At 37.7% G+C, this 25,689-nt stretch overlaps 6 protein-coding genes across 6 annotated transcripts; 2 read left to right on the plus strand and 4 right to left on the minus strand.

Moving 5' to 3' along the window:
- Window positions 1–67: 67 nt before the first annotated feature.
- LOC17900396 (nuclear pore complex protein NUP155) lies at window positions 68–7,212 on the minus strand. Its single transcript, XM_006306387.2, has 13 exons — window positions 6,782–7,212; window positions 6,403–6,572; window positions 6,176–6,302; window positions 5,818–6,080; window positions 4,005–5,628; window positions 3,697–3,909; window positions 3,365–3,612; window positions 2,569–2,932; window positions 2,114–2,310; window positions 1,643–2,000; window positions 1,064–1,282; window positions 650–975; window positions 68–508 (listed from the first exon to the last, which is right to left on the minus strand). The coding sequence occupies exons 1-13, from the start codon at window positions 6,938–6,940 to the stop codon at window positions 400–402; spliced, it is 4,377 nt and encodes a 1,458-aa protein (XP_006306449.1). The 5' UTR covers window positions 6,941–7,212; the 3' UTR covers window positions 68–399.
- A 2,218-nt stretch (window positions 7,213–9,430) lies between these two features.
- LOC17899914 (nudix hydrolase 18, mitochondrial) lies at window positions 9,431–10,869 on the plus strand. Its single transcript, XM_006305639.2, has 4 exons — window positions 9,431–9,728; window positions 9,831–9,936; window positions 10,066–10,149; window positions 10,253–10,869. The coding sequence occupies exons 1-4, from the start codon at window positions 9,658–9,660 to the stop codon at window positions 10,520–10,522; spliced, it is 531 nt and encodes a 176-aa protein (XP_006305701.1). The 5' UTR covers window positions 9,431–9,657; the 3' UTR covers window positions 10,523–10,869.
- Window positions 10,870–12,603: 1,734 nt separating this feature from the next.
- On the minus strand, window positions 12,604–13,629 carry LOC17898560 (protein PLANT CADMIUM RESISTANCE 2). Its single transcript, XM_006304219.2, has 4 exons — window positions 13,471–13,629; window positions 13,275–13,346; window positions 12,962–13,174; window positions 12,604–12,822 (listed from the first exon to the last, which is right to left on the minus strand). The coding sequence occupies exons 1-4, from the start codon at window positions 13,556–13,558 to the stop codon at window positions 12,737–12,739; spliced, it is 459 nt and encodes a 152-aa protein (XP_006304281.1). The 5' UTR covers window positions 13,559–13,629; the 3' UTR covers window positions 12,604–12,736.
- A 3,306-nt stretch (window positions 13,630–16,935) lies between these two features.
- On the plus strand, window positions 16,936–17,792 carry LOC17897679 (21 kDa protein). The gene has a single exon (XM_006305504.2). It carries the CDS (start codon window positions 16,998–17,000, stop codon window positions 17,610–17,612), a length of 615 nt encoding a protein of 204 aa, XP_006305566.2. The 5' UTR covers window positions 16,936–16,997; the 3' UTR covers window positions 17,613–17,792.
- A 566-nt stretch (window positions 17,793–18,358) lies between these two features.
- On the minus strand, window positions 18,359–19,491 carry LOC17897312 (HMG-Y-related protein A). Its single transcript, XM_006305476.2, has 2 exons — window positions 19,170–19,491; window positions 18,359–19,081 (listed from the first exon to the last, which is right to left on the minus strand). The coding sequence occupies exons 1-2, from the start codon at window positions 19,266–19,268 to the stop codon at window positions 18,587–18,589; spliced, it is 594 nt and encodes a 197-aa protein (XP_006305538.2). The 5' UTR covers window positions 19,269–19,491; the 3' UTR covers window positions 18,359–18,586.
- Window positions 19,492–19,649: 158 nt separating this feature from the next.
- On the minus strand, window positions 19,650–23,937 carry LOC17896896 (putative clathrin assembly protein At1g14910). The gene is made up of 15 exons (XM_006306781.2): window positions 23,711–23,937; window positions 23,500–23,569; window positions 23,306–23,403; window positions 22,845–22,983; window positions 22,599–22,726; window positions 22,417–22,509; window positions 22,243–22,293; window positions 22,049–22,114; window positions 21,905–21,970; window positions 21,752–21,832; window positions 21,580–21,660; window positions 21,312–21,494; window positions 21,143–21,221; window positions 20,930–21,045; window positions 19,650–20,789 (listed from the first exon to the last, which is right to left on the minus strand). Exons 1-15 carry the CDS (start codon window positions 23,798–23,800, stop codon window positions 19,902–19,904), a joined length of 2,229 nt encoding a protein of 742 aa, XP_006306843.1. The 5' UTR covers window positions 23,801–23,937; the 3' UTR covers window positions 19,650–19,901.
- Window positions 23,938–25,689: the final 1,752 nt, after the last annotated feature.

The raw sequence follows: 25,689 nt of genomic DNA on the forward strand, positions 1-25,689 counted from the left end.
GCAACAAAATTTACGAACTTAATATTATGCTGTGTGTTAAAGTGTTAATAATCTTGTTCTAAATGTATGCCGCTAAAAAGTTGTTAAAATTATTTGTGTCGTCAAACATCAACTTGGTCTGTACAAAAACAACTAATAACCAATAACAACAACACTCGGATAAAGAAATTACATAATACAAGATTAAAATTGACAGACAAGGCCCCCGTATTTAAGAGCAACTACAGTATTATTTTTCTCTTTTCGTATTTTGATTTTCTCCGAAGACTAAGGAAATGGGGAAATTTCCCCAAAGGGTGTAATTTAAAGTTACAAGAAAGCTGCTTAAAAAAAAACCTATTAAAAATTGAAATTGCATGATAAACAAAAAAGAAAAAAGAAAAAAAAGAGAGTGATGGATCAGAAGGAGAATGGACTTAAGAGAGACTCGTCAAGTTCTTTGAAACCTGCGTATACTTTCTCCGTCTTGTTCGGTGGCAGAGCCAGTCTCCTTACCTCTGTCATATACCTGTGTTTGTCAGAACAAAAACAAAACAAAACAGATCGTCAGGTTTTCAGAGATTCTTGATTTTAAAATTATACTTCAAAGTAAGGAGTGAGTAAGAAAACCCTAACCCGAATCCAACCGAAATGATAAAGAGAAACTTGCCTGTTTGCAGCGTTTGCGATCTTATCACGGACCCCTTGATTACTAACAGCTCTGCTCTCTAGAGCAAACGAGCCGCCTAGCATCAGAGAAGAGCTGGCTGGACTCGAGCCCATTCTGTCTGACAATACAGACATTGCCCATTCAAGGAGCACCACTCGTACCGAACTAAGGAGTCGGATTCTTAGATTTGGGGATGATACAATGGCTGCATTGGATAATAAACGGTCATAAGCGTTAAGCACAGGTTCAGCTGCGCCTTTGCAAGCGGCCAGAAGAGCTCGAGCTATTTCTTCATCCTCAACACGTTCATTCATCTCTGATCTCTCCTGTAAAATTTTCCACAATATATGTACTCAAATTCAGTTCATAACCCGATGGAATGAATCAACAGCTTCACGGGAAGGGGGAGCTTACAAGTGCAGCTTTCTCGAGGTGAAGGCACAAAACATCAAGCGGTAAAACTACTCCATCGCCAGGGTATACGTGAGATCCGACTCTCTTGAGAACTGCACAGGCTTCAGCTATTCCACCTTGTGAAAGAGCTTGGTCAACGAGTCTAGCCCATGTTTCCCTTATTATATTTGAATCAGCATCACCGGAATAGTTGGCAAAGTAGAGCATCTCCAGACAGGTCTGCATAGAGTGAAACCATAACAGCAATCAAGCAATGAAAACAGAGCCTACACAAAGAGTCAAAGATACTAGCACTGAATCTTTCCAATTCAACAGTCTGATCTTATGATATTCTAACTTTGAAACTAGGATACTGATGCACCAATTCCCAGCATTACCTAAAACAGTCATTATCAATTTTGAGTTATAGGTTAATTATGAATAGAAGTTAAGAATTTACAGAATATCAGCTAAGTTACAGGCAGAGATAAATAGTGCCTTTCCTTGTTTCTATGGTTAGATCTAGAAAACCAGTTAACCATAATCATGGTACAGAACTACATTCAAAAACGAGAAGATATATAAGATTTTTGGACTCACCTCCCAGAGCTCAAATGGGACAGCATATTCATTATACAACTGTGTTACGCTTTTAAGTTCTGAGGAGAGCTCCATGGCATTTTCATTTGCTGCATTTGCTATGCTGGAATTATCACTAGAATCACCATCAAGTACTGTCCCGTTCTGGTCAGAGTCCTGCATGGCAACCGAGGACTCGATATTGGAAGCTATAGCTGCAAGTTCGTTTCTGATCTTAATTTGGAACTGAAGAACTGCGAGTTTTCCTTCAAGCAGATCAAGCAACCCACTGTCAGAAGCACCTTGAGCAGAACCTACGAAACCATCGCTATTACTTGCATTCTTGGCTTGTAAAACTGCCTGACTTAGGTAATCTTTCCTATATTCACAAGGCAGCAACCCATTAGAGATGAAAAAGGAAGGGAGAATAAGAAGATCAAGATAATGTGACTTAGGGAAATATTCAACACATAACATAAAATAATGTTTTACCTTTGGTCAAGGGTAGGATTGTCCCCTGAACTAATAGCACGTCTCTCTGCAAGCCTTAGAAGCACGTGAGCCGCAAGCACATGCTGTCTCTTTGATACATAGTATTTCGCAAGAAGATCAAAGTATTTTGCCTGATTTGATGAAATCGGTGTTCCTGAGTGACCCAGCGGAGATGAACCAGTACATACAGCCCCAACCTAAGGCATGAGGAGACAAATATAAGTATCCTTAGAAAGTAGTTGCAGTGTCGACCACTAAACCTGACTATTTTTTGTTTTGCAGTTGGTGGCAGACTGAGGCTACTAGTTTTTAGCTATGAAGGTTAGCTAGCTTAACAAGTAGACAAATCCCTGAACACTTAAGGTTCTGCTCATTTACGTCACTAAATACGATAGAAAATTCTGATACCATAACAATGGAAATAACTTAACAAGGCTAATGCATCAATAGCAAACCTGTGATGCAGAATGACTGCCAGCATTCTGGAGAAAAGGTACCAAATCCGGACCACCATACTCAAGGAGCTCGTTTTCAAGACCCAGTTCTATCATGGCCTTGTATAGGTACTCCCGGAACACTCTATCAGTTGATTGCACACCAAGATGAACAATCTGGCATATATATTGTCTACGTGAAGCCTCGTCTAGCATGGAACTAGCTAGAGATCGCAAGGAGTTGGCAATAATCTCATAGCATTGTTTCCGCTGGGCAAGAGCATGCTCTCTTATGGAAGGATCAAGTTGGTCATTGAAAGCATCGCCAGCAGGATCAAGAGCTTGGGCCTTCTGCAAAGGCAAGCAGACAACAGCTTCATAGAACCTGTAGATAATTAGTCTGAGTAAATACCAAAAAACGGAGTCTTCAAAGAAAAGGCAACAAAATATGAATCATGTATAATTAATTATGAGTTAAACTGGCCGTTTTGCCTTAATGTATTTGGTTGATGGATTTGACTTTATTCTCGTGTAAATGCTTAATTGTAAGCTTCTAGATAATGTATATCTTTTATGGTCTATCTTTAAAACTACATTTTACATTATAAACTATCTTTCTTTTTTTTTTCCTGTATTTAGAAAGCATACTTGGAGTATTCTTCGAAATTTGATTTACAAGACTAGAAGGAATCAACTTTTCTTTGACTACCACTAAAAGTAATAGCTTTAACACACACACACAAAACTTAATGATTGACCAACAATTACAGACTAGAACCAATTTAGTGTGTAGACATCTACTGAATGAAAAACTAACCTCAATTCCTCAAAACGTTTGCAGACAGTTCGGAGATCTGCAGATCCAGGGATCTTACTCAAGAAACTGAATGCCTCTCTAGCAACATTCTCCTTCTCTTCAGCATCAGAAGTTAAAGCAGCTCTCTCAAGACGTTCAACAGCTAAAAAGAATTTGTAATCAGACTCCTTGAAGTAACTTGGGCAACCTTCACGTAGTCGCCCGCTAATATCATCAACTGTTCCCCTGCCATCTGAGCCAGTATAATACTGGGGCAACCATAGTATCAGATTTAAATTAGTGTGATAAAACATTTAGGAAGCGGACACTAAGGCTATTTAAAAGGCTGGTACCTCCATCACGGCAGATATGAGCCTCGTTGCAATTTGGTCACCCTCTTCAGAACAAACTAGCTGATGGAATGTCAACTGAACTAAAGCTTGCTTTAAATTTGTGTCAAACCCCTGAACTAGTCTAGCAATATGATGTTGAGATAGAAGTTGGAGTAGGAAAAGGGCTTCTGCAGATCTGAGAAGCAACTGCCTAATACACTCCATAGCTCTCACCTGCAGTAGGGCAAGACTAATTAATGACTTCCACAACAGTGCCATTAATGAGAAAGAAAGTAACACCAGATTTATAAGAACTGAACAAATTTTACCTCTCTGGCAGCCAATTCAGCAGGACTACACGGCAGACGTTGTCTTTTATTTGCTGACTCACTACCGTTAGAATATGCTCCAAACAAGTTCCTAACCATATTCCTCTCAGTAGCTCCCAACTCTGAACCAGTACCGTACAAAATAGAACCAGTTACATCTCCTAACCCAACAACACATCCATAAAGCCCCCTTCTCTGGTTCCTTCTAGATCTTATGAATTTCTCCAACGAGCGAATCTTGCTTTCCAGAACATGCATAGCACTGCTAGAAAGACGACAGATCAGCACTCCTTCCTCAGACATGGTGTCAGAACTGATTTTTTTAGACATCACAGAAAGTTCCCATAGTGGAACGAGTAATCTTGATGTACAAAGGCAGAGCCCTTCGTGAGCACCTGAGAAAATGGGCTCGGCTTCTTGAACAACTTGGCCCATGCTGAAACCTCCAGTTGCTGCTCTAGTGTTTGACAATCCACTACTGCCATCAAATTGTGGCATTCCTACAATTCTCGGATCCTCAAAAGCCTCAGCTGCTTTATCGGCAACAATGTTACTAACTAAATCTTCAAAATTTATTATCCGGGCAGCCAACATCAAGCACATGGCAGCTGCTTCACCTGCTCCAAAGCGGGTGAAAAAATCTTCTAGAAGGGACCTTGGAGAGTTGGATTCCAGAAGTCTTCTTAAGATATCAACAGGTCTATTAAAAACCAGTTCCATCATACCCATGGTGGTAAAAACGACAATCTTTCTCCTTGGCAAAATATGCTGGGTTGAAAGATCACCTCTGGCCCAGAGTTTTCCACAAGCCTTTTCGTAAGACTCTCCTGAGACTTCGAGTCCACAGTATTCTAGTTCCGAATATAGAGATTGAACAGTAGCAGCAGTATCAGGAGAGGGGAGCACATCTACTACAAAAAGCATACGGCCTTCAATAGGAAGGGAAGACACAATTTCTCGTAAAGCCCGAGAACTCCTTGAACTTGGCCCTGAACTGCTGCCAACCTGAGAGTGAACGCTTGAATCTCTGCTAACAACAAGAAGAGAAGACATAGCAGGTGGCGATGAATCTGAAAGGACAAGAGTTCCAACAGAATAGTAGGCTGTTTCAACTTTCATAGAGAGGTCTTCATTCTGAGCTCTACCAGCTATAGATGCGGCTCCAAAACCAAGACCAACACCAACCCCCAATGGAGGAGATGGCCTGGTTGAAACCACTTTCAGACAGTTTGGAGTCTGACGGTGGTTGTTGAACCCACTGAAGCTAATATTACTTCCACTTGAGGAGGTGGAAAGATACATCCTCCTGCCATCTGATAATGATGCAACAAGGTGCAACCATTTCGATTCCAGCATAGACAATGGTGAAATGCTGACTATGGATGGCTTGTTAGATCGACCGGCCACTGCTGACTGCCGATTTCCTTGGCTCGCATCCTTCTGATTTAGTAGGTTCCTTTCCTCTGCAACCTTCTTAAGAGGACCTTCCCCATTCGGCCCAAAAACATATGCTTGAAGTTTCATCTCTTCAGTGCGGGCATATAAAATTTGCCTTTCGTTATCCACAACCATCTCTATGACAGGATCTACAGCTCCAAACTTGAATACATTTGGCACAACCCACCTAAAACAAACAGAATTAGGGTTACATGTTTAGAAAACAACAGAAAGAATATGGTGCTGCGTAACTGTTTCCAGCATAAGGAGTTTTAGAGAAACAATATGGATTTCTAGAAGCTTAGTTCATCCCAAGTCCCAGAATAGACAGCAGAGAGAATAAATAAACGAAAAAAGAGAAAGAGAATGTGTGTACCGTGAGATCATACTACCTACGCCTGCCGTAAGGCACACTTTACGACAACGTTTATTCCAGCCTGAGCCAGTTGTATATAGCAGCTCATATATGTGACCATCACGTCCAGCAATGAATATGCGCCCTTTATTGGTACATGTAACGCATGTCATTGTCACTCCATCCGATGAAATTGTATAGTCAGGTAGAGGCTGTACTGAAATTTCAGCATAAGGATCTCTACCATCAGGTCCTTCAGTGCAGCACACTCCAACAAGAACCAACTGATGAGAAGTAGAGTTTTTTCTCAGAATAATCAGAAAATGGACACAAAACTAAAGAAGTTGTGACTAGATATTGCGCCTTTGAAAAGTGTCACCTCAACAGGAGTTGCCAGCACCAAAAGGTATTGAATAGCTTCAACAAAAACTCCAGGTCTACATTTCGCTAGACCAACCGCACAAATAGCCTGCTCCGCCCCACTATACTCAGGACATTGTCCATCCCTAATTGACATGCATTTATCAAAAACAAAGGACACCTACGAAAACAAGGCATCTCAAGCTTCTAAATTCCCCTGTAACTAAAAGGAAAAGCCAAATTTACCTTTTGTCAAAACGCCACAGAAACAAAGAATTGTCTACAGATGCCCAAGCTCGTCTAATCTCCGGAAAAATCCCACACAAAGCCGTCCCTTCGCCGCCGGCTGTATTATACCTCTCAATAAGAACAGAAGGCAATTCCCAAGTCTCACCAACCTCAATCAAAGGCGGCCACTGCAACAAAGCCAAACACCTATAAGACAAAGCTCAAGTTCTACCCCTGTCTACACATCATGCCCATTTTGTAATACCTCGATTCCAACTATTTTGTTTTTCTTCTATCAAATCGATAACCCAACAGGAACAACAGAAAACGAAAACGAGCTCATTTGCTTCGATAAAACAATATAAAGGAGGTGGAATCGTTCGTGGAGCTAACTAACCTCTCTGGGATGAGTCGAATAAGGGTGACTAGCGTATCTAGAAGCTTCAAGAGCTTCTTCTAGATCGAGCTGCGATGCGGCTTCTCGGCCAATGCGGTCACCAATGCAAATCCCAGCGTTCGTCACATCACGCAACACAATCTCCTCGTCTTGTGACATTTTATTGGAAGAACAAACAAAACTGGGACGAATCCAAAATCAAGAAAAGAAAAAAAACACGGATTTTGAAACAGAGAACCCTAAATGAAGTTCTTGGGAGCGAGAAAACCAAAAACCCTAGATCGATTTTGGCTCCCTCGAGAAAACAAAGAGAGCGGGAACAGGAAAGAGAAACTTCCCAAGTTCAAATTCCGATTGGAGAAGAAGAGAGGGAGAAGGAAAGGAAAAAAAAAAAGAAAAAAAAAAAGTGTCTGCAACCACACCACATACAGTAAAAGAGAGTCGCAAGGGTTTAATACGGGAGAGAGAGGTTTCTCGGGGAAACCAAATACATCAATTTTGCCTTTCCCTTCCGGCTAACCAGTCGGGTCGAAACTTTGTTGTTACCCGGGTCGGGTTAATTCTTTTTAAATTAACCAATAATATATCTTTATTCTTTTATTTTTCTCAAACAAAAATATTGTCAAATAGAGATTGTATATATTAAGGTTTAGATTCTAAATTTGGTAAATATTACTGACAATAATTAAAAGAGAATAAATTGGTGACTATGAGATTATTAGAATCGATATTGTTTAGAAAACTATAAAAAGTGACTTTATTTTTTTCTATATCGAAGTAAATTTAGAAAAGTTTATTTTAAGTATTGGAAAAGATTTTGATTGTAAGAAATTTTTAAAATTTGAATGATGCTTAAACAATTGTTCGGTTTGAACAAAAAACAGGTTACGTTTTAGATACAAAAAAACAGGTTACGTTTTAGATTAAAACATCATCAAAACTCACATATCTCGTTGTTATTTTTTAATCTTGCTTTTTTCGAGTGTCCAAAACTCCATAATATTGCATCATCCTCGCTGTTCTTATTTATTTTCTCGTCGACTACCTTCTTATTCATAATCTTGCTTTGATATATGATATATCATAGTTTTTGAATACTTTTTCGCAGTATACAGTACTTGTTTTGGATTCAGTCCTAATATAAAGATTACAATTTATAGTTTTAAGTTATTAATTTCTTTGCCCAAAAAAAAGTTATTAATTTCTTATATAGTATATAGTTTTTTGTTTGAGTAAACACCCCCCATTAGTTGTGACATTTGTGATACATGATTTTATTGATGACGCGAAGTTCATTGTTGCATCAGGACAATATTAATGAAAGTGAAACGCTTGAATGATTATCTCATCTTTAATTAGAGTGTTGAAATGGTTCGTTTTGTCCTTGAATTTACAGATAGTATGTATACATTTTAATTCATTTAACAAGTTTTTCTTTCATGCATGACTTCGGCTAAGAGATTTCACAAAACTTTATTCAAAAGTCATGACAGATTTTCTTAAACATCTGATAAATTTATGTATGACAGAATTTTTGTTTAGTGTGTTCAACATGTTATTTAGAGAGAAACTTATCACGTAAACCCTTGTATAAACTTGTGGGCTGATGAATAGTTTTGGATGAAATTTTCTAAAAGAGTGGCTGAAAAGTGAAAACCAGTTAATAATAATTGAGAATTTGTTAACCTTGTGCATCTAGGCACAATCACACACAAATATGAATATGCAACGAACATTTTTTCAAGATTCAGCATTGATGGTTTATATCCGTTAGGTATGGACATACATAGTAGTAGATATTTATCAATAAATGAATTTGACGTATATTATGGTTAGATATAACTAAAATCGGGTCTAACGGACTAAAACCCATACTAACTTTCATAGTCATATGAGTCAAATTTTGATCACCAACGTTTATGATAAACTCGTCAACGATAGGAGCATCTTTAACTCGATTTTCTTATAGTCAAAAGATCATAATTTTGGTTTATATTTGTTATTAGTTTGGCATTTCCGTATAAATAGCAGTACTTGTCGTAACCACGAGACTTAGTGAAACCATTGTTCCACGTCGGTAGTGTATCGTCTTAATTTTTTCCATGGGCTGCTATGGACACAGACTCGGAACTCAGTGTAAACATTAACGTGCCGCGTATGGACAGCGACTTTTTATTTATTGATTATGTTTCTAACGTGCCGCGTATGGACATGATTAAGTAACCAAGACTTAAGCCTTAGCTAGACCACGAAACGACACAGAAACTTACGTACATACGAATACGATCTATGACTCTCCCCAGTCCCCTCCACTTATTATTTATGGTTTATGCCTCTCGCTCTCTTGCTACGTAATTTACACGGCCTACCAATATTTTTTTTGCAAATACTTGTACTAATATTTTCACCTTCAAACTTTCACCACCTAATTGATACGTTCACGTGTCACACTAATTGTGTTTTAAAATGATGTATATTTAATTGTTAAAATATACTACTACTAATAATTATTGATTTCGAAAGTTAATATAAAACTAAAACATAATTAAAGACAATAAAAACAAACCAAAAAAGAGGATGTTGAATCGGTCGTTTTTCTATAAAAAGGATAAGCCACAAGGAGGCAAAGACAACGCTTTTTGTCTTGTCCCAAATCTTTCTCACTCACCCATTTCACAACTTCATTATTCCTATCCACTCTTTCTTATAACTCTCAAAACGATTCTTAACTTCCGATCCCAAAGCCGGCACAAGATTCGTGTCTTCTTCCGTTTTAGCCATCCAGACAAACCGTGATCTCTCTTTCTTTTATACAGTCGACGAACAGTTAGGTTCAGACTTCAGATTCTTCACACGCCTCTCTTTTTTTCTTGAAAATGGTGTGCTTGGTCTCTCGTACGGGTCGTCAATCCCAAAGATACAATAAGGGACGCCGTATAGTTGTCGGGTATGTTTCATCTATGTGTATGTGTATTGTTTCTCCATAAGAGTTGACTTTTGTGTGATTGAGTTTCTAAAGTTTTAAAATTGGATGATTCATATATTGTAGGTGTATTCCGTACAGACTCAAGACTTCGAATGATAGCACAACTAGTGACGAATATGAAGTTCTTGTTATCTCATCACAGAAGGGTCAAGCTCTGATGTTCCCAAAGGTACCAATTAACTTTTGACCCCTAACAAGAGCCAAAAACATGAATAATAAACCCATTCATTATAATAAGTCCTGTGGTGTGAGTGTTTTAGCTAGTTTACTGATATGTAATTAATTTTTATAATGTCAGGGTGGTTGGGAGCTTGATGAAACTGTTGAAGAAGCTGCGTCAAGAGAGTCCCTAGAAGAAGCTGGAGTTGTTGGAAACGTTGAGGTGACTTTGAAACGGATCACATAAATTGCGTATTTGGATCGTTTTTTTTAACTTAGATCGATCTATTAAATTAAAAGATGTGTGTTTTGATATTTGTGTGCAGAGACAACTTGGGAAATGGGATTTCTTAAGCAAAAGCAGAGGAACAATTTATGAAGGATTAATGTTCCCACTGCTTGTGAAAGAAGAGCTTGAGATTTGGCCTGAACAACACCTTCGTCAGAGAATGTGGATGAAAGTAGATGAAGCAAGAGAAGCTTGTAGAGATTGGTGGATGAAGGAAGCTTTAGATGTTTTGGTACAGAGGCTTTCTTCACCACCAAGGAAGCCTATGGAAGAAGACAAGACCATTCCATTGATCTCTATCTGCTGAAAACACACAATCTGATGTGTTCTTGATCATTTTGTAGATAAGAAAACATCTTATGCCCTTCCCGTGAAGGAGTCTACGTACGTTCTACTGCTGCTGAAGGAAAAGTATGTACAGAGCAACGAGCAGATTTGTAGATTTTAGGTGTGTCGAGGGTCTCAAAATATCATGTGAACGTGGGATAGATTAGTTTGTTTTTGCCAACTGCTTAGGATGGGCGGAAGAAGATAAAATTCAAAGAGTGCAAACAAAAAACTGTACAATAGTGTTTACTCTCTTTGTATCTCTCCCCAACTTCCTTTATCTGAATTGACAATGAATCCATAATATAAATAAATTTAAGACGATTATACCCAGAAAACCAAATTCACAAGAAAACTCATATTTGTTGTTACATACTATAAATAATAGACTTCTTTTTAGTTTGGCAAAACCGACAGCTATCTATCTAGTAATTAATAGAACTTTAAAATTGCTATTTTTAGTTAGAAAGATCAAGATATGAAGATCAAGATATATTATTAGGTTTAAGCACGATGGTAGTGACCATGATGAAGAACATGATCGGTGACATCATTGATCATTGTCTCATAATGAGAATCTCATTGATGATGGTGATGGGTTACACGAGTCATGTTTAGGGCTTTGCTGAGTCATCATCATCTCTTCCAATCTAGCTTTTGTGCTTTATCTTCTTTTTTTCTTTGGAAAACTTTTCGTTCACACTTTGTAGAAGTAAACCTGATTTTTCCAACTACTTTTAAAGCTTGTCATCAGCCAATAATATTGATTACACTTTTTCCAAACCTAACTAAAATTAAAATTGACAAAAGCTAAAAATATTTATTGTACAGAGTCTGTGGAGTTAACAGCGATTTAATTATTATCAATTTGTGGAAAACTCGGATGTTCCACGTAAGTCATCTGTTTTGTCGGTACAAAGAAAAAAAAAATGCCAAACCGCTTTACGGTAAGAAAAAAAAACGCGATCCACGTTTTGTCCGGTCTCTGTAATTAAGAAAGTGTGAATGATCAACTTCTAGACATATGATATTTGTATTTTAAAATCTTTTATTATTCTTAATTGACACCTTAATCAGATGCAAAATAACTCGGTTCCGTGTGCTAAACTTAAACTCAAAATATAATGAGCCTACTTATATAACTAGGTGAGTTTGTATAACTAGTATTGTTTCTAATACGGTTCAACTTTTTCTATACATAATATTAGTTATTTATTAGCAAATTAGAGATTTTTGGCCAAGAAAATATTTAACTATGATTTAGCGGTCGTTGAAATCAAATCTATAATACAAAGCAGGGTGTTCACTGCAACATGTCATCAAAATTTAACAAAGCTATGTATGGGCCAATACAGTTTCATATTCTCATATGATTCGAACAACTTTCACGTGCCATGATGGCCAGATCCGAACTGACAATCTCAAAAGTGATATTAACCCAAACCATATGATGCAAAGCCCAATCAAGGCAGAAAATTTATATTTCAACCGAATATAATTAATAAGCCCATGCAAGGTTTTAAAATGAGCACTTTCAATCTAACCGGATAAAACCAGCCTGATAGAATTGAAATCCAAACTAAATTGAACTACTGTAATAAGACTTCGGTTCGAGTTCTAGCCATAGCTTTGCCTTAAACCAAGGAAATCGAACGAAATCAGACCAAAATCAAATGTAATGTTGACGGATACAGATATATGACCAGTGAGAGGTATACCTAGATATATAATGTCTACCTGGATCTAGTTGTACCAGGTAGACAGATTTCAATCTTGCATAATAATTAAGCTTTCATATTTCACACTTGTAATAATTATTGAAGGAGTATAACATGCAACTTAGAAAGTAATAATTAACAGGAAAAGTACATTAATTGAACATGCATGATGTTCTCTACTCTCTCTAGTAATGTATTACGTAGTTTCAGGGAAGGCACGGTCCAACAAAGTAATGAATCTCGATTTGTTTAATTAGTATTATCTCGATCTTGCTTTATTTTATCTGTGTTTATAAGTTTAGACCAGTATGTGTTGAAAGACGAATAAAATAAAAACTTAGGATAGCCGCCATTGAAGAAATAATTAATCATGTAGTTATGTTCAAACTTTCACAAACAAACATACTTACTTAAATACAAACAACAAAGAGAGGATAAAACCTCGTTTATTTTAGTATATGATTACATAAAAAGAATTAACGGGTCATGCCACCATGGGCGACTGGAGCACCCATCGCCACACCTCCTTGGTTCTGCTGCCTCTCCACGTTACCAGCCCATCCTAAACCAAAACAAAAATACACCAAATGATCCAATAATGTCAATGTTTCTGCGCGTGGTTACAATAAAACAAATGAACTAGAAACAACATGGAAAATAATTAGCCACATATGTGTGTCTAAAGAAGAAGATAAAAATACCAAGAGACATATCGAAACCGCGATGCTTGAGTTCACGGTATTGTTGGGTCAAAGCACAGAGCTCACAGCAGAAATGCTTAAGGCAATCTCCACAATCATCGCCACCAATGTTGTATTGAGCTCTCATCTTTTTACGATAGAAACACGAGTACATACATGCACAACTCGTTACTGCCATTATCAACGCGTATAGTGCTCCAGCCGTACCACACGCTGCAAATTTTTAAGAAATTATAAACCCGTTATATATAATTGTTTAATTATATAGTATTTATGAAAAAAGATATCTCATAAGTAATTAGTAACAACTTACTGGTGGCTCCTTGATCAACAATCTCAGCGACTTGCCCGAATGTAATACATGGACACCAGAACGTGATACAACCTGTGTCCATTCATTTTTTTTTTTTTTTTGCAAGGTAATTATTAATTAGGTTTTTAATTTCTTCTATAAATCAAAGTCTAAAGTCAATTAATACAAGTAAATATATTGCGAAAAGAGTGATTACAGTTGGGGAAGTCGGAGAAGCAATCACAGAAGCCAGTGGACCATTCTCCTTCAGCATGAGGCTTGCCATGAAGGTGTTGAGCTTCCATGGAGGGAGAGATAGACTACAACTTTTTAAAATAGAGATCGAAAATGTGTTTAAGATTTTTGTAACGAAACGGAAGAAGGATGCTTTGTATTTATAATGGACATCATTTTTTAAATCCCTAAATAATAATTCACATATTTTTGTGGTTTTCTTGGAAATTTCCAATTTTCCATCACCGTTTACTTAATATTATTCCAATTGACTTTTACCAACTTTTCCTACTTTTTTTTTGGTAATGGATAATGTTTGAAGTGAGATATGAGAAACTACACATATATAAAACTGTTCTGCATAGTTCTCATGAAAAAAAAACAAAAAAAAACTTACTTTTTAGATTTGGCACTACATGTATGGACTTACACTATTAGAAAAATACATGGACTCTTGAATTTTACAACGATATAAATTACTATGAGTTTAGTTCCTCCTGAACTAGTCATTATTTGTTATTAAAATATTTTAGGAAACACAAACAAACAATCAACACTAATAGAAAAAAATCAGAATTTTATTTTATAGATGTATGACTATGAAATCTTCTAATCCAATCACTGTTTTACATTTTAAAAATAAAGTCTTACATCCAAGCAGTCAACAAGATTAAATAGAGAAAACAAAAACTTTTATAATAGGTTAAGCATTCAGAGTGATAAAAGTGATGATGTTTTAATTTTCTAAAGCTTTTTTATTTTCCAAAATGTAACAAAAATCTCTCCATAAAATAACCATACATGATCATCCTTACTAATTAAAAATCCACACGTCTATTACCAAATAACCATACCTAACTCTAATGGTATGTATGATTATTAGAACTTATGGCTATAAGTAAGAAAACACTTTAAGAAAATTAGTTCAAGTTGACCGTATCAATTTTGATCTTCTAAGTACTGTGACGATCAAATCATATAAGAAGTTGTATAGTCTCGCACGCAAGTGACTATTCCCATGAGGCCATGACCGAAAATAAATACATTTTTTCTGATGTTGATTTAATCCTTATTTTCAGGTCACCACCAATCATTTTGCAAATTAGTGTCCTAAACTCCTAATCTTTCTGTATAGTAGTACTACTTAATATGAAAAGAAAAAACATAATGGAATTAATAGTTAATGAAGCAAGTGACGAGGCTTCAATCGGATAATGAATTGGAGGATGGAATTAATAGTTAATGAAGCAAGTGGCGAGGGTTCAAGTCCTAATCATCATCGTTAATCTTTTTGGTCTTGTATCATTATTAAACATGGATGGACCATATATTTATTAGATATTTATATGGGATAAGCCCACTTTTGTTGACTGGTGGCTGGGACAATTTCGACGAAGTCGTCCATAGCGTTCACAGGCAGTAAATACCTACAAAGTGCAAACGATTTTTTGATTTTTTATTTACGAATCGGTTCATCATAAAAATAAAAAAATAAACAGTTCAACTAGATGATAGTAATTTTATTTTCTTGTAATATACAATATTACTAATAGCACCAAAATGAAGAGTGGCCAAAATTTTGAAACCGCCATATAAAAATGTAAGATGTTTCTTTATTTTTGATAATACTTCAACTCGTTTTTCGTTTTATCTTCTTTAATAGTGCAAGGGTGGAGATGTCCTACTACTAGTCGAGCTGCCGTATAAATATGTAAGATTATTACATATTCATGTAATAACCAAATTCATAGATGAAATTTATCAAATCAATCTTGGATCTAGCGGCCACTGCTATGAGTTTAGAAGGCCCAACCTAAGTCTGAGACCACAGTGATCAAATCTATGTATTTTGATATAAGTTTGAGGTTAATCTCACCTTTGTTAACAAACTCATGCAAACATGGCTGAATAAAAGTAATTGAACCATGACTTACAAGGATTCTAATGCCATAGTACATCGTCTAGACCATGTGAAATTGTTTCTAAGAGATTATCTAAGCACAATTTTGAACTTCATTATGAATAACGAGATGCTTCTTAAATTGCTTAAGGGGGCACTTAAATTTGGGATCAAGCTGAGATAGAAAGACTCTTTGCTCCATAAACCAAGTGTTGGTATTGATGGGCCGTAAAGTCACAGGCCTAATATGAGTATCTTTTTTTTTTTGGGTTTCAATGAAGTTATGATTCGAGGAACTTGATCTGGTTAAAGCTGACATTTTCCTGATAGTAACTACCAACAGCTGATCCCCCAAACAAGTAGACAAACAACAAAACTATTTTTAACAAAATTTGCTTCTTCTTTTTTTTGGTAAACCAATCAAATAAGTTTGAACTAACATAATGCATAATAGTATATTTTTTTATTAACAATATGAAGGTTTAAACCATAGAATTTGATATTAATTGGTCTACCAATTTATATATGTACGAGATTGTTTTGTTATTATTATGAAACAAGCATCTAGTATGTGTTTACATGAATGGGAATGATTTAAACGTTACTCATCAAACCCTATATAATACTCCAAGTAGACTTTAGTCGGCTACCTCCCCACTATATGGTATGCACACTCACTTTTACACAAGTGGTCTTTTAAGTGGACTTTACTTCTTAAGAAGCATGGTTTGTGGAATCGTTTACTAAAACGGTCATCGTGCCATCATTTCTTTTCTTTTCTTTCACATATATCCAAGTTTAGCATTAGATTCGAACGCTATATTTTCCACATACAGTTCCATCAGCTTTCTCTTTTGGGATTGAACTAATGTAAGTACAAAAATGTTCAGATAATTCGTGTCCTATATTTGTCTCTCGATTTTTCATCGAATAGATTCAACACTTTAATCTAAAAAAGTGTCCGGTGAAAGAAAGAATACATCATTAGCAAATGAGTTGGAGCATTTTGAGAGATTAATCCAATAGAATATAATGTTTGATATAATTACGCGTGCGGATATTTTTCTTCTAGGATAACTTATTTTTTATTTGACAGAATTGATGAGAGTAGGCGAATCTCCACATACTCCATCCGTAACTTGGTGAGCGAGAGTCCCATCATAATATTCACCGTACGATTCTTTCGTGGTCGATATCGGAACTAGTTATGTACGTCCACCCTAAAGGAGCTCACTTGCGTCCGCATACGACCCTGCCTAGTTTTACTACCCTTTTACTAAATGTTATATAACATTTTTTGTTAATATCTAGCTTATGCTTTTACTTGAAAATATATGCAAGTCAGTAAGTGATAACCATAAAGAATGCAGTTCCTTTTAAGGTACGGCTAAGAGTGAACGAACCTACCAAGCCTTCCTTTTCACACCAACCATATAGATAAAAATAACACACCCGACAAAATGATTAGTGGCCAATAATGTGATTATAATGAGTATGAATGGGCAAACATGTCAAATCTCTCCATTACTCTACATCCCTACATAAACCCTCCAATCTCTCTCACAAGAAGTAAACAGAGTTCAAACTTACAAAACTTCAAAAACTTCAATATGGGAAGACAGCTTTTTACGACGACGTTTGTACACTTAGTCGCATTACTCTTTCTTTTCCGGACAATCTCAGCCGTCCGTTTCCCTCCCGCAGAACCAACAATTAACGACCTAGATTTCATCCGCACGAGCTGCAACGCAACGCTCTATCCTGACGTTTGTTATACGTCTCTGGCTGGCTACGCCTCCGCCGTGCAAGATAATCCGGCGAGACTAGCTAAACTCGCCATCGGCGTTTCTCTTTCCCGCGCAAAATACACGGCGAGTTTCCTCTCCAAACTCTCGCGTCGCTCTGCTGCAGTTTCCTCTGCCGCCGTCCACGACTGCGTTTCGAACATGGGAGACGCCGTGGATCAGATGCGTGGGTCCCTGAGGCAGCTCCGGGAGATGAACCACCGCCGTCCAGGAGCGCCGGCGTTTAGGTTTCAGATGAGCAACGTGCAGACGTGGATGAGCGCGGCTTTGACGGACGAGGAGACGTGTACTGATGGGATCACGGAGGCGATGGAAGACGGAGAGACTAAAACGGCGATTTGCGAGAGAGTCGGTGACGTCAAGATGTTCACGAGTAATGCACTAGCTCTCGTTAACACCTACGCCAACAATGGAGCCTAAGTTAAGCTATGTCTAAAATTAATAAAAAATACTTGTATATATTCTATATCTGTGTTGAGTCAGTGTGCTTTAGTATTTTCCTGTGTAATTCGAGGCTTTTAAAAACCGAGTTTAATTACTGTGTTGGAACTCTGAGTTTGTGTGTTCAAATTATACATTAATCTATGTTCGATTGCATTATTATGTGTTGCTTCGTGTTTATATTTGCGACTTGGCGTGCAATACGAGTGATGGATATAATTATAGATGGTTATGAGTTATGATTTTGAATAATTTGGGTTTAGATGAATCTTGGAAATGATTGGGATGAACTTGGCCATCATATCAACATCTCTCCCTTTCTTTTTTTTTTTTTTTTAAATTCATGAAATCAAATATCACGAATCGAAACCCGTGAGATGATTAGAATATCTGACTATGACATGAGTTTGACCCGTAAAGTTTGTCTATTTGTGGCCTACCGCTAAAATCTTTACGAAAACAAGGTTTTGTCCGTTTTGTTCACGGGGATGCCAATGTACAACCAAAAGTCATACACAAGTGTTTTCGTTGCAATGAATCAACTATGCCAATTAACAGAAACCAACTAGATTTGGCAAAAATAATAATAATAAGCTTTTGATCAACCAGCCAAATAGGCCAAAAAGCTTCCACAGTCCACTCCATTCACAGTTTTTATACGTATCACAGTTGTCTAATTGAATCCCGGGTTTTAAAACAGTACTTTTAACAAGTGGTTGTTCAAAGAGAGAACTATTAAAAGGATCACATAACACATGCAAAATTCATAGTAATAATACACTTATGAATGATACAGTCGTCCCTAACGTTAAGTCTTTATATCCTCCTTAGCAGCAAGACAACAACACATCATTACTAAAAGTTTACAATCAAATACGAGTACAAAGGGAACTATACTCCAATCTACTCAAAGCACTCTCGAGATTCCAATTTGATGTTTAGAGTTGCATAATTCAACACCCAACCGGCGCAACCACCGTGGGCTTCACCTTGGGAGGTCTCCCACGTCCTCTACGCTCACCCGTTGCCTGAGCTGCCGTAACCGAATCTGTTCGTGGTCTCTTTGGTGGCCGTCCACGTGGTCTTCCAGATCCGCTCTCTTTGGGTAGCTCAACCGAAGTTTCCGATGTATTTCTCGGCTTTGGTGGACGACCACGAGATCTAGGCGGATCTGCAGAGACGGTGACAGCAGCGCCAGATCCCCCCTGGGTTTTCGGTTTCGGAGGACGCCCACGACCGCGCTTCGGCGGAGCATCTGGATCTGGTTTCATATAATTATTCTTCACCATGATAAGCTGACCACTCTTCTTCATCTGGTTGAGATGATAGCTCAGCAGTGTCGTGTGTGACGGCGGCAAGGTTTGCTGAGCTGACTCGATGTGTTTCGAAATTGTCGTTTTGTTGCAACCGTTCTTATCATTCAGGGCTTCGATCGCTTCCATTATCATCTAAAAACGCCAATTCTCAACCCAAAAATTCAGAAACTAATTTGAAATATCTGACTATCCTATCGAGAGAGAGATTAAGAGATCTTACCTGAGGATAAGGAGGGAGTGTAAATGACTGTTGCTGACTCTGAGATTCCGATGAATGCTGATCTGAAACTGAGCCACGGTGATGAAGATCGAACGCCATGTTAAGCGTAAGCAGAAAGAGAGAGAGGTAGAGAGTGTCACAGAGAAGAAGAGTGTGTGAGGTGAGTGAGAAGTTAAGAGTGTTCAGAGGATGGATTTTAAGAAAACAATTGGGAAAGTGGTTTTCATCATCATCATCAGAATTCACGAACGAATCATATGTTCGACTAAATAATTCGAAGTCCTAGAGTTGATCGGACGGCTGGGGTTTTCCAGTATATGCTCAATCCTACGGCTGTGAGTTTATAGTTTATCTCCTGCCAGGATCCCTGACGTGGACAAAAAGAGTTTTTAGCCTTAAGAAGACATAATTCTCCTCCAACTTGAGAATTACCTTCTAAACAAAATCAGGCTTTTCTAAACAAGAGAGAGAGAGGGAGACTATATACACATTATGACATTATTTTGCTAGTCATAATTCAAAATTTATTTATCACACGAATAATTTCTTTCATCTTCTTTTAAAGAAAGTAAAAGTGAATTTTACATTTTTTATATTCACCCCGAGTCCTTTCTCTTATATATAAGCAGACCAAGATTTGCAAGACTCGAAATAACTCAGATGATGTGATTCTATTGTTACTCATATGAAACGAATGGAGAAGAGCATTTGAAACATACACCAAGAAGCTAATCACAAGAAGCCAGTGCTGCCGAAGGGGTTGTTGCGGTTATGTTGTTGATGAGCACCTCCATTTACCGGATATTCCCCAAAACCTGTGGTGCTCTGCGCTTCTGAAACGGGGATTACTGGGAGTTCCCCAAAACCGGTGCTTTTTGATGATTCTGAAACCGGTATTACTGGTACTGCCCCAAAACCTGCTGTGATTGACGGTTCTGAAACCTGGACTACAGGAAATGACCCAAAACCTGTTGTGTTTGGCGGTTCTGAAACTGGGAGTACTGGAAACGCCCCAAAACCATTGGTGTTTTGTGGTTCTGAAACCTCGACTACTGGAATTTCCCCAAAGCCGCTGGTGTTAGACGGTTCTGAAACTGGGATTACTGGAAATGCCCCAAAAGCGGAGGTGTTTGGCGGTTCTGAAACCGCGAATGCTGGAAATTCCCCAAAGCCAGTGGTGTTTGACGGTTCTGACACTGGGATTACTGGAAATGTCCCAAAAGAGGTGTTTTCTGGTTCTGAAACCGCGACTACTGGAAATTCCCCAAAGCTGGTGGTATTTGATGGTTCTGACACTGGGATTACTGGAAATGCCCCAAAGCTGGTGCTTTGTGGTTCTGAAACCGGGACTATTGGAAATTCCTCAAAATCACCAAAAGGATTTGCAGCGCTGGGTGCAACCTGAAGCTGTGGTTGCTGCTGTTGTTGATGATAGGTTGGCTGATAGAGACCAAATGGGTTGTTTGCATCTGAAGGCGGCGGAGCACTGTTCGAAAATGCAAACTGGTCTTGGACCTCAAATGGATTGGGAGCTGGAGTGCCATAGGCAGGCTGTTGGGCAGCTCTGTAGGCTCCATCTTCGTATAGACTGTTCAGGGTGAGCGTGTCTAAGCCACCCGCCTAGCATTTGTTGCAAACAAAGATGGATATGAATAAGAATCCACGGATTTAATTTACCAGTCCCAAACTGGCATATGTAAACAAGATAATGGCAAGCAATTGATGCATGCCACTATCAATAATACAATAATACATCTTACCAATTGTCTCTCAGTGGCTGCAGATATATCATTGCTAGGCGTTGTGACCAAGGCAAGCTCCCATCCTGACGAATCCAAATCTCTTACTTGACCAAAACCAAACGTCGAAGAATCATCTGTATACAGAAACGGAATCATAAATGCGATCAAAGACTAACAATTAAAGTAAACCTTTTGTACTGATGTATATAATATATAGTCCACAAAGCTCACCATCAGTGGAAACTAGGGCCAAAGCAAGTGCATTTTGGTCTAGGATTTCTAACGGATCAGGTGTATCATCATTCAGACCCTGGGTGTAACACGAAGAGAATCAGAGACTGAAGAATAGCAATGACAGAAATATTAAAAATCAAGATAATATGTAATAAGCATATTTCACCAATAAATCATCTGTATCAATGATATTTTGTGGAGTTTCTGCTGAAGGAGGAGGCTGGGAAGAAGGCTGAGTCTCTTCAGAGGGACCAGCAGTACTATAAGAAGGCAATGATGGTCCATGTTCTGCATCCGAAGGTTCAACATCTTCAGGATTAATCCCCTCATCCGGCGTATAGGTCAGAAGCTGTACGTTAACAAAGTTTTTCGAAAATAAATTAAAAAGAAAAACCATGGTTTCTGTGAGGCCATTTTTGACAATATATACGTACCAGTGGCCCAGATGTGACGTCGACCATTTGAGGTGCATCTCTCATATACTCCTCCATTGTTGTAAGAAAAGATTGTGGAGGCTTGAAAAAAAACAAACATAGAGTTACATCGTAATAATGAAGTACCTGCCATAACAAAGTTAAATTTAACAAGCAAGTAATTATCTCATACCTCTCTTAAAACAGGAAACTGGAAATTCCTTGCAAGTTCTAATCCTTTGCAGACTTCATAAAAATCAGAAAGATTGCCAGCCTGCGTGATAGACTAACTTGTTAAGTTGAAATCCAAGTGGATCCAACAAAGAAAATAACCCAACAACATTACCTGCAGACCCGCGCGCTTGTATATTTCAAGGGCCTTGATGGCCTCATGCCTTGGCATTTCAAAGAACTGCAATATATGCATACATGAAACAGTAAGATATCAAAGAACACATGACTCTGGGGGAAAAGAAAATTTTGGGCCTACCTTTTCTACTAGATTTATGATTCCTTCATTGATGGCGCAATAGACTTTGAAGCTCTCCTTCAACACCTAATTTTCAGAAAGATCTCAGATTTTAATTCAAGTTGTTCTTTCCGGGCAGAAAATATTTTACCCGTTACTTGGACTAGGATATATGTAAAAATATGAGTTATGTGCCCGGGCTTAGTTCAACTTACCAGAGCGAGTGCATATTGAATTATATGATTGTGCTTCGCAGCACCTTCTGGCTAAACAAGTCGAAAGAGAAGAATTAGTTCATTCATCAGAGAAGCTGCTCCAGCAAAATAGAAAATAATATGGGCTTTACAAAAACATAGTGCGGAACTCGGAAAATGACATCAAAGCAGCACCTTACAACCAATGAGACGCTGCAGAAGCTGCTGTAACGCTGGTAACTGTTCCAGGAGTTTTTCACCATCTAAATCCCTTGTTTTACTATAACCCTGATCATCGATTTCCAAAACCATAAACCATCAGGAAGGAAAGGAGGCAACCTGAAGCCAGAAAACCAAGCAAACACAGAATGTAATACCTTCTCCTGTCCTGGGGAAACTTTTGGAAGACGTTCAGCTTCAATGTCATATTTCAAAACTCTGAAGCATTCAAGCCGTTCCTCAAGAAATAAAGCATAAGTGCGTACCCACCCTGAACAATCCCAGGCTGCAAGAGGCATAAAGCAAAAATCCAATCAGCGGTAACTCTATGCATTAAACCTTGAAGAAACCTCACTTAGCTTCTAAAACACATAGGCCCATGAATGTAGCAGTAAAAGACTCACCGATTGGGCTCGACTCATCTTTGAAATTAGAAATCTGCATAATGCGTCCTTTTTGGTTAAAATTCAGTAGCTCCTCTCTAAAGGTGGGATCACCATCCCTCAAAAGCCGGTGTAAGACAAGTAGTGCTTTCAGTGCAACCTATTGGAGAGCACATAAAGATAAAACCGATAAACCTAATAGGCTAACAGCAAACAGAAAGAATTTGTGGCTATACCAATAGACCATCATCCAAAAACAAAGTTTGGAACACAAATTTGAAACAATGGCCGACAAACAGAATGAATCCTTAAAACAACCTAAGAGCATTTGATAATCATAGATCCCAGACGAACTTCAACTCCTAAAAACACACACAGATGATGACAAAGAACACACAGGACCATACTCAACGCTGCAAACGACTATAACCACTTTCTTCTTAACTGAAACATTTCTCGTAAAGAGATTAAAAAATCAATACCGTCCAGTTTCTGGTTTTGTGCAATCGTCGAGAGAGAGCATGAATGCAGTAAGCAACATCTGCTCGAGGCCGAACTGCTGATGTTGCAAGGAATATTTCTGTAACAATTTCCCAGAACAAGAGATTTATCAAACACACTACGATCTATAGAATTCCCGATGTCTGCAAAAAGAACATGAGAAGCAATTTCTTACTCCTGAGATGACGATCTTTGGGAGGACACTCGACATGGTTAGTAGCTTTCACTATGGCAACATCTAATTCCTGAAATTTATGTTTACAAAAATTAGAAGAACAAAAAAACTCGAATCTATAAGAGATTGTTCACTTCCTCCGGTGAATTGAAGATACGCAAAAACTGGATCGAAATGCAGAAATAAAAATATCAAATCGAAAGGAGCGTACGGCGTAATCGCTATTGACGCGGACAAGTCCGACTTTGGTGGTGTCTTTTAGGGCTCCGTAAGCTCTTCGCCATGACTGAAGCGTTCCCATTAGAGACTGTTCAGATCTCTATCTCCCGAATCTTCTTCTCAGATATATATATAATAAAATTATTTTCCCGAGAAAACCTCTGAGAAAAATCTAAAGAAACGTAATAAGAGAGAGCGAGAAGAAAGAGGAGGAAATCAAAAGAGACGACAGATTTGGATTCGTATCATCTTATATATTTGTTTCCTTAATTTCGATTTGTATTATTAACTCTTTTTTTTATTTCTTTGGTTTTTTTTTTTAACTCTCTTCTCTGATTTTCTCTTGTTTTTTTTACTTCATACTTATTTTTTGTTTTTGGCTACGATCATCGGATCATGTGTAACATTTTTTTATTATTTTGGTCGATAAAATGATCAAAGTGTGACTTCTTTCATCTTGGTGCTCAACGTATGAGTCAATGATTTCCTTAAAATAATAATGAGGAAGGAAATAAAAAGTGATGCTTAAATTAATTTAGAAGCAAAGCATGTCCCTGAAAAATATAAGAGGGAGACTATATTTTGACTCGATTATGAATCGAATCTCAATCTACCCTTCTTGCTTCGTAATGTTTTCATGTGTCAGCAACTCATCATTTCAATTTTCACATAGCCATCTTATACTAAACCATTGTATAATTTGTGGGTTAAACCTTATGCTATATATAATTTCAGATACTACTTAGAAAGATAATAATGAAAAGTGGGGTTGTCATTTTCCAAAAGCATTGTTTTATGGGGTCCTTTATTTATCTAATAAAGAAGTTGTGGAAAAGCATCATCACCACCATTCACGATTCACCAATACTGGTGGGGGACAGAAACATAGTCTAATATAGGTGCAAACTCTCTAGATATATCAATGCTCTCTTTGACATATCTTCGATTGGTCGATTGAATATTAGGTTAGCTTTGATTTTAACAAGTTCAAGTTGCTAGAAAATTCATTACAAAAGTGGATGTAGTTGTCAACATATTCTCCTCCTATGTTTGTTCATTGGTTTGCTATATAACCCATGCAGACTTGAATGGCAGGGCCGTAATGAATGCAACTTTACCGAATCAGCACAAAACGTGTTGTCATTTGTCACCCCACCCTATTCTCCCACATTTTACTTATTGGGTTATTTCTTAAGCAAAGATTAAGCCCATTTATTTATTGGTATACAATTAATAGGCCGGCACTAGTCCAATGATTCTTTACAACACAACTACCAGGCCCATCAAATTCATAAAAAGTCTTTTGATCCCAACTTTAAAAGAAACATTGCTCAGGGAGGTAACCCATATTGGAAGAAAGGAGACGGACTACATACGTATGCGGTACGTACTTGCATATAGCAATAGCCAACAGTTATACGTTTGTTGTAATTCAATAACTCTTTAATGTAATAAAAAGTGGAATAAAAACAAGAACGACGCACACCTCTTCGTTCTCATCACGTGATTCACTGATCAGCCGCCAACGGAAGCAAATATGTTGCTTCTTCTCACTTCCTCTGATGGGTACGTCAATCGAGACGATGATAATATATCGAAAATACTCATATTCTATCATTTGTGTTTGTTTGTTTTATAAGGGTTAATATATACTGTCACAAAATCTTTATTCACGTAATCAAAAATATACTTAAACGTAGAAACACGATCGCATTTGGCAAGCTAGCCGCAAAAGCCGTAGTAGTTCTAAAAAATTGACATATATGAGGATGTAAATGTGAACTTCACATGGGCAGAGTCCCGTCGGAGTTTATACTCACTAGTCTCTAGTGAGAGATTCATGAATCTGGTAGAGAGAGATATTAAGAACAAGAGAATAAAAATAAAATCGAAGCAAAGCGTTAGCCTACATGCATGTGATATTCGATGTAGGGACACGTGCGTATGGTCTCACACCATTATGTTTTTATA

This window comes from Capsella rubella, unplaced genomic scaffold, assembly GCF_000375325.1.
Source record: "Capsella rubella cultivar Monte Gargano unplaced genomic scaffold, Caprub1_0 scaffold_1, whole genome shotgun sequence".
Lineage (NCBI taxonomy): Eukaryota > Viridiplantae > Streptophyta > Magnoliopsida > Brassicales > Brassicaceae > Capsella > Capsella rubella.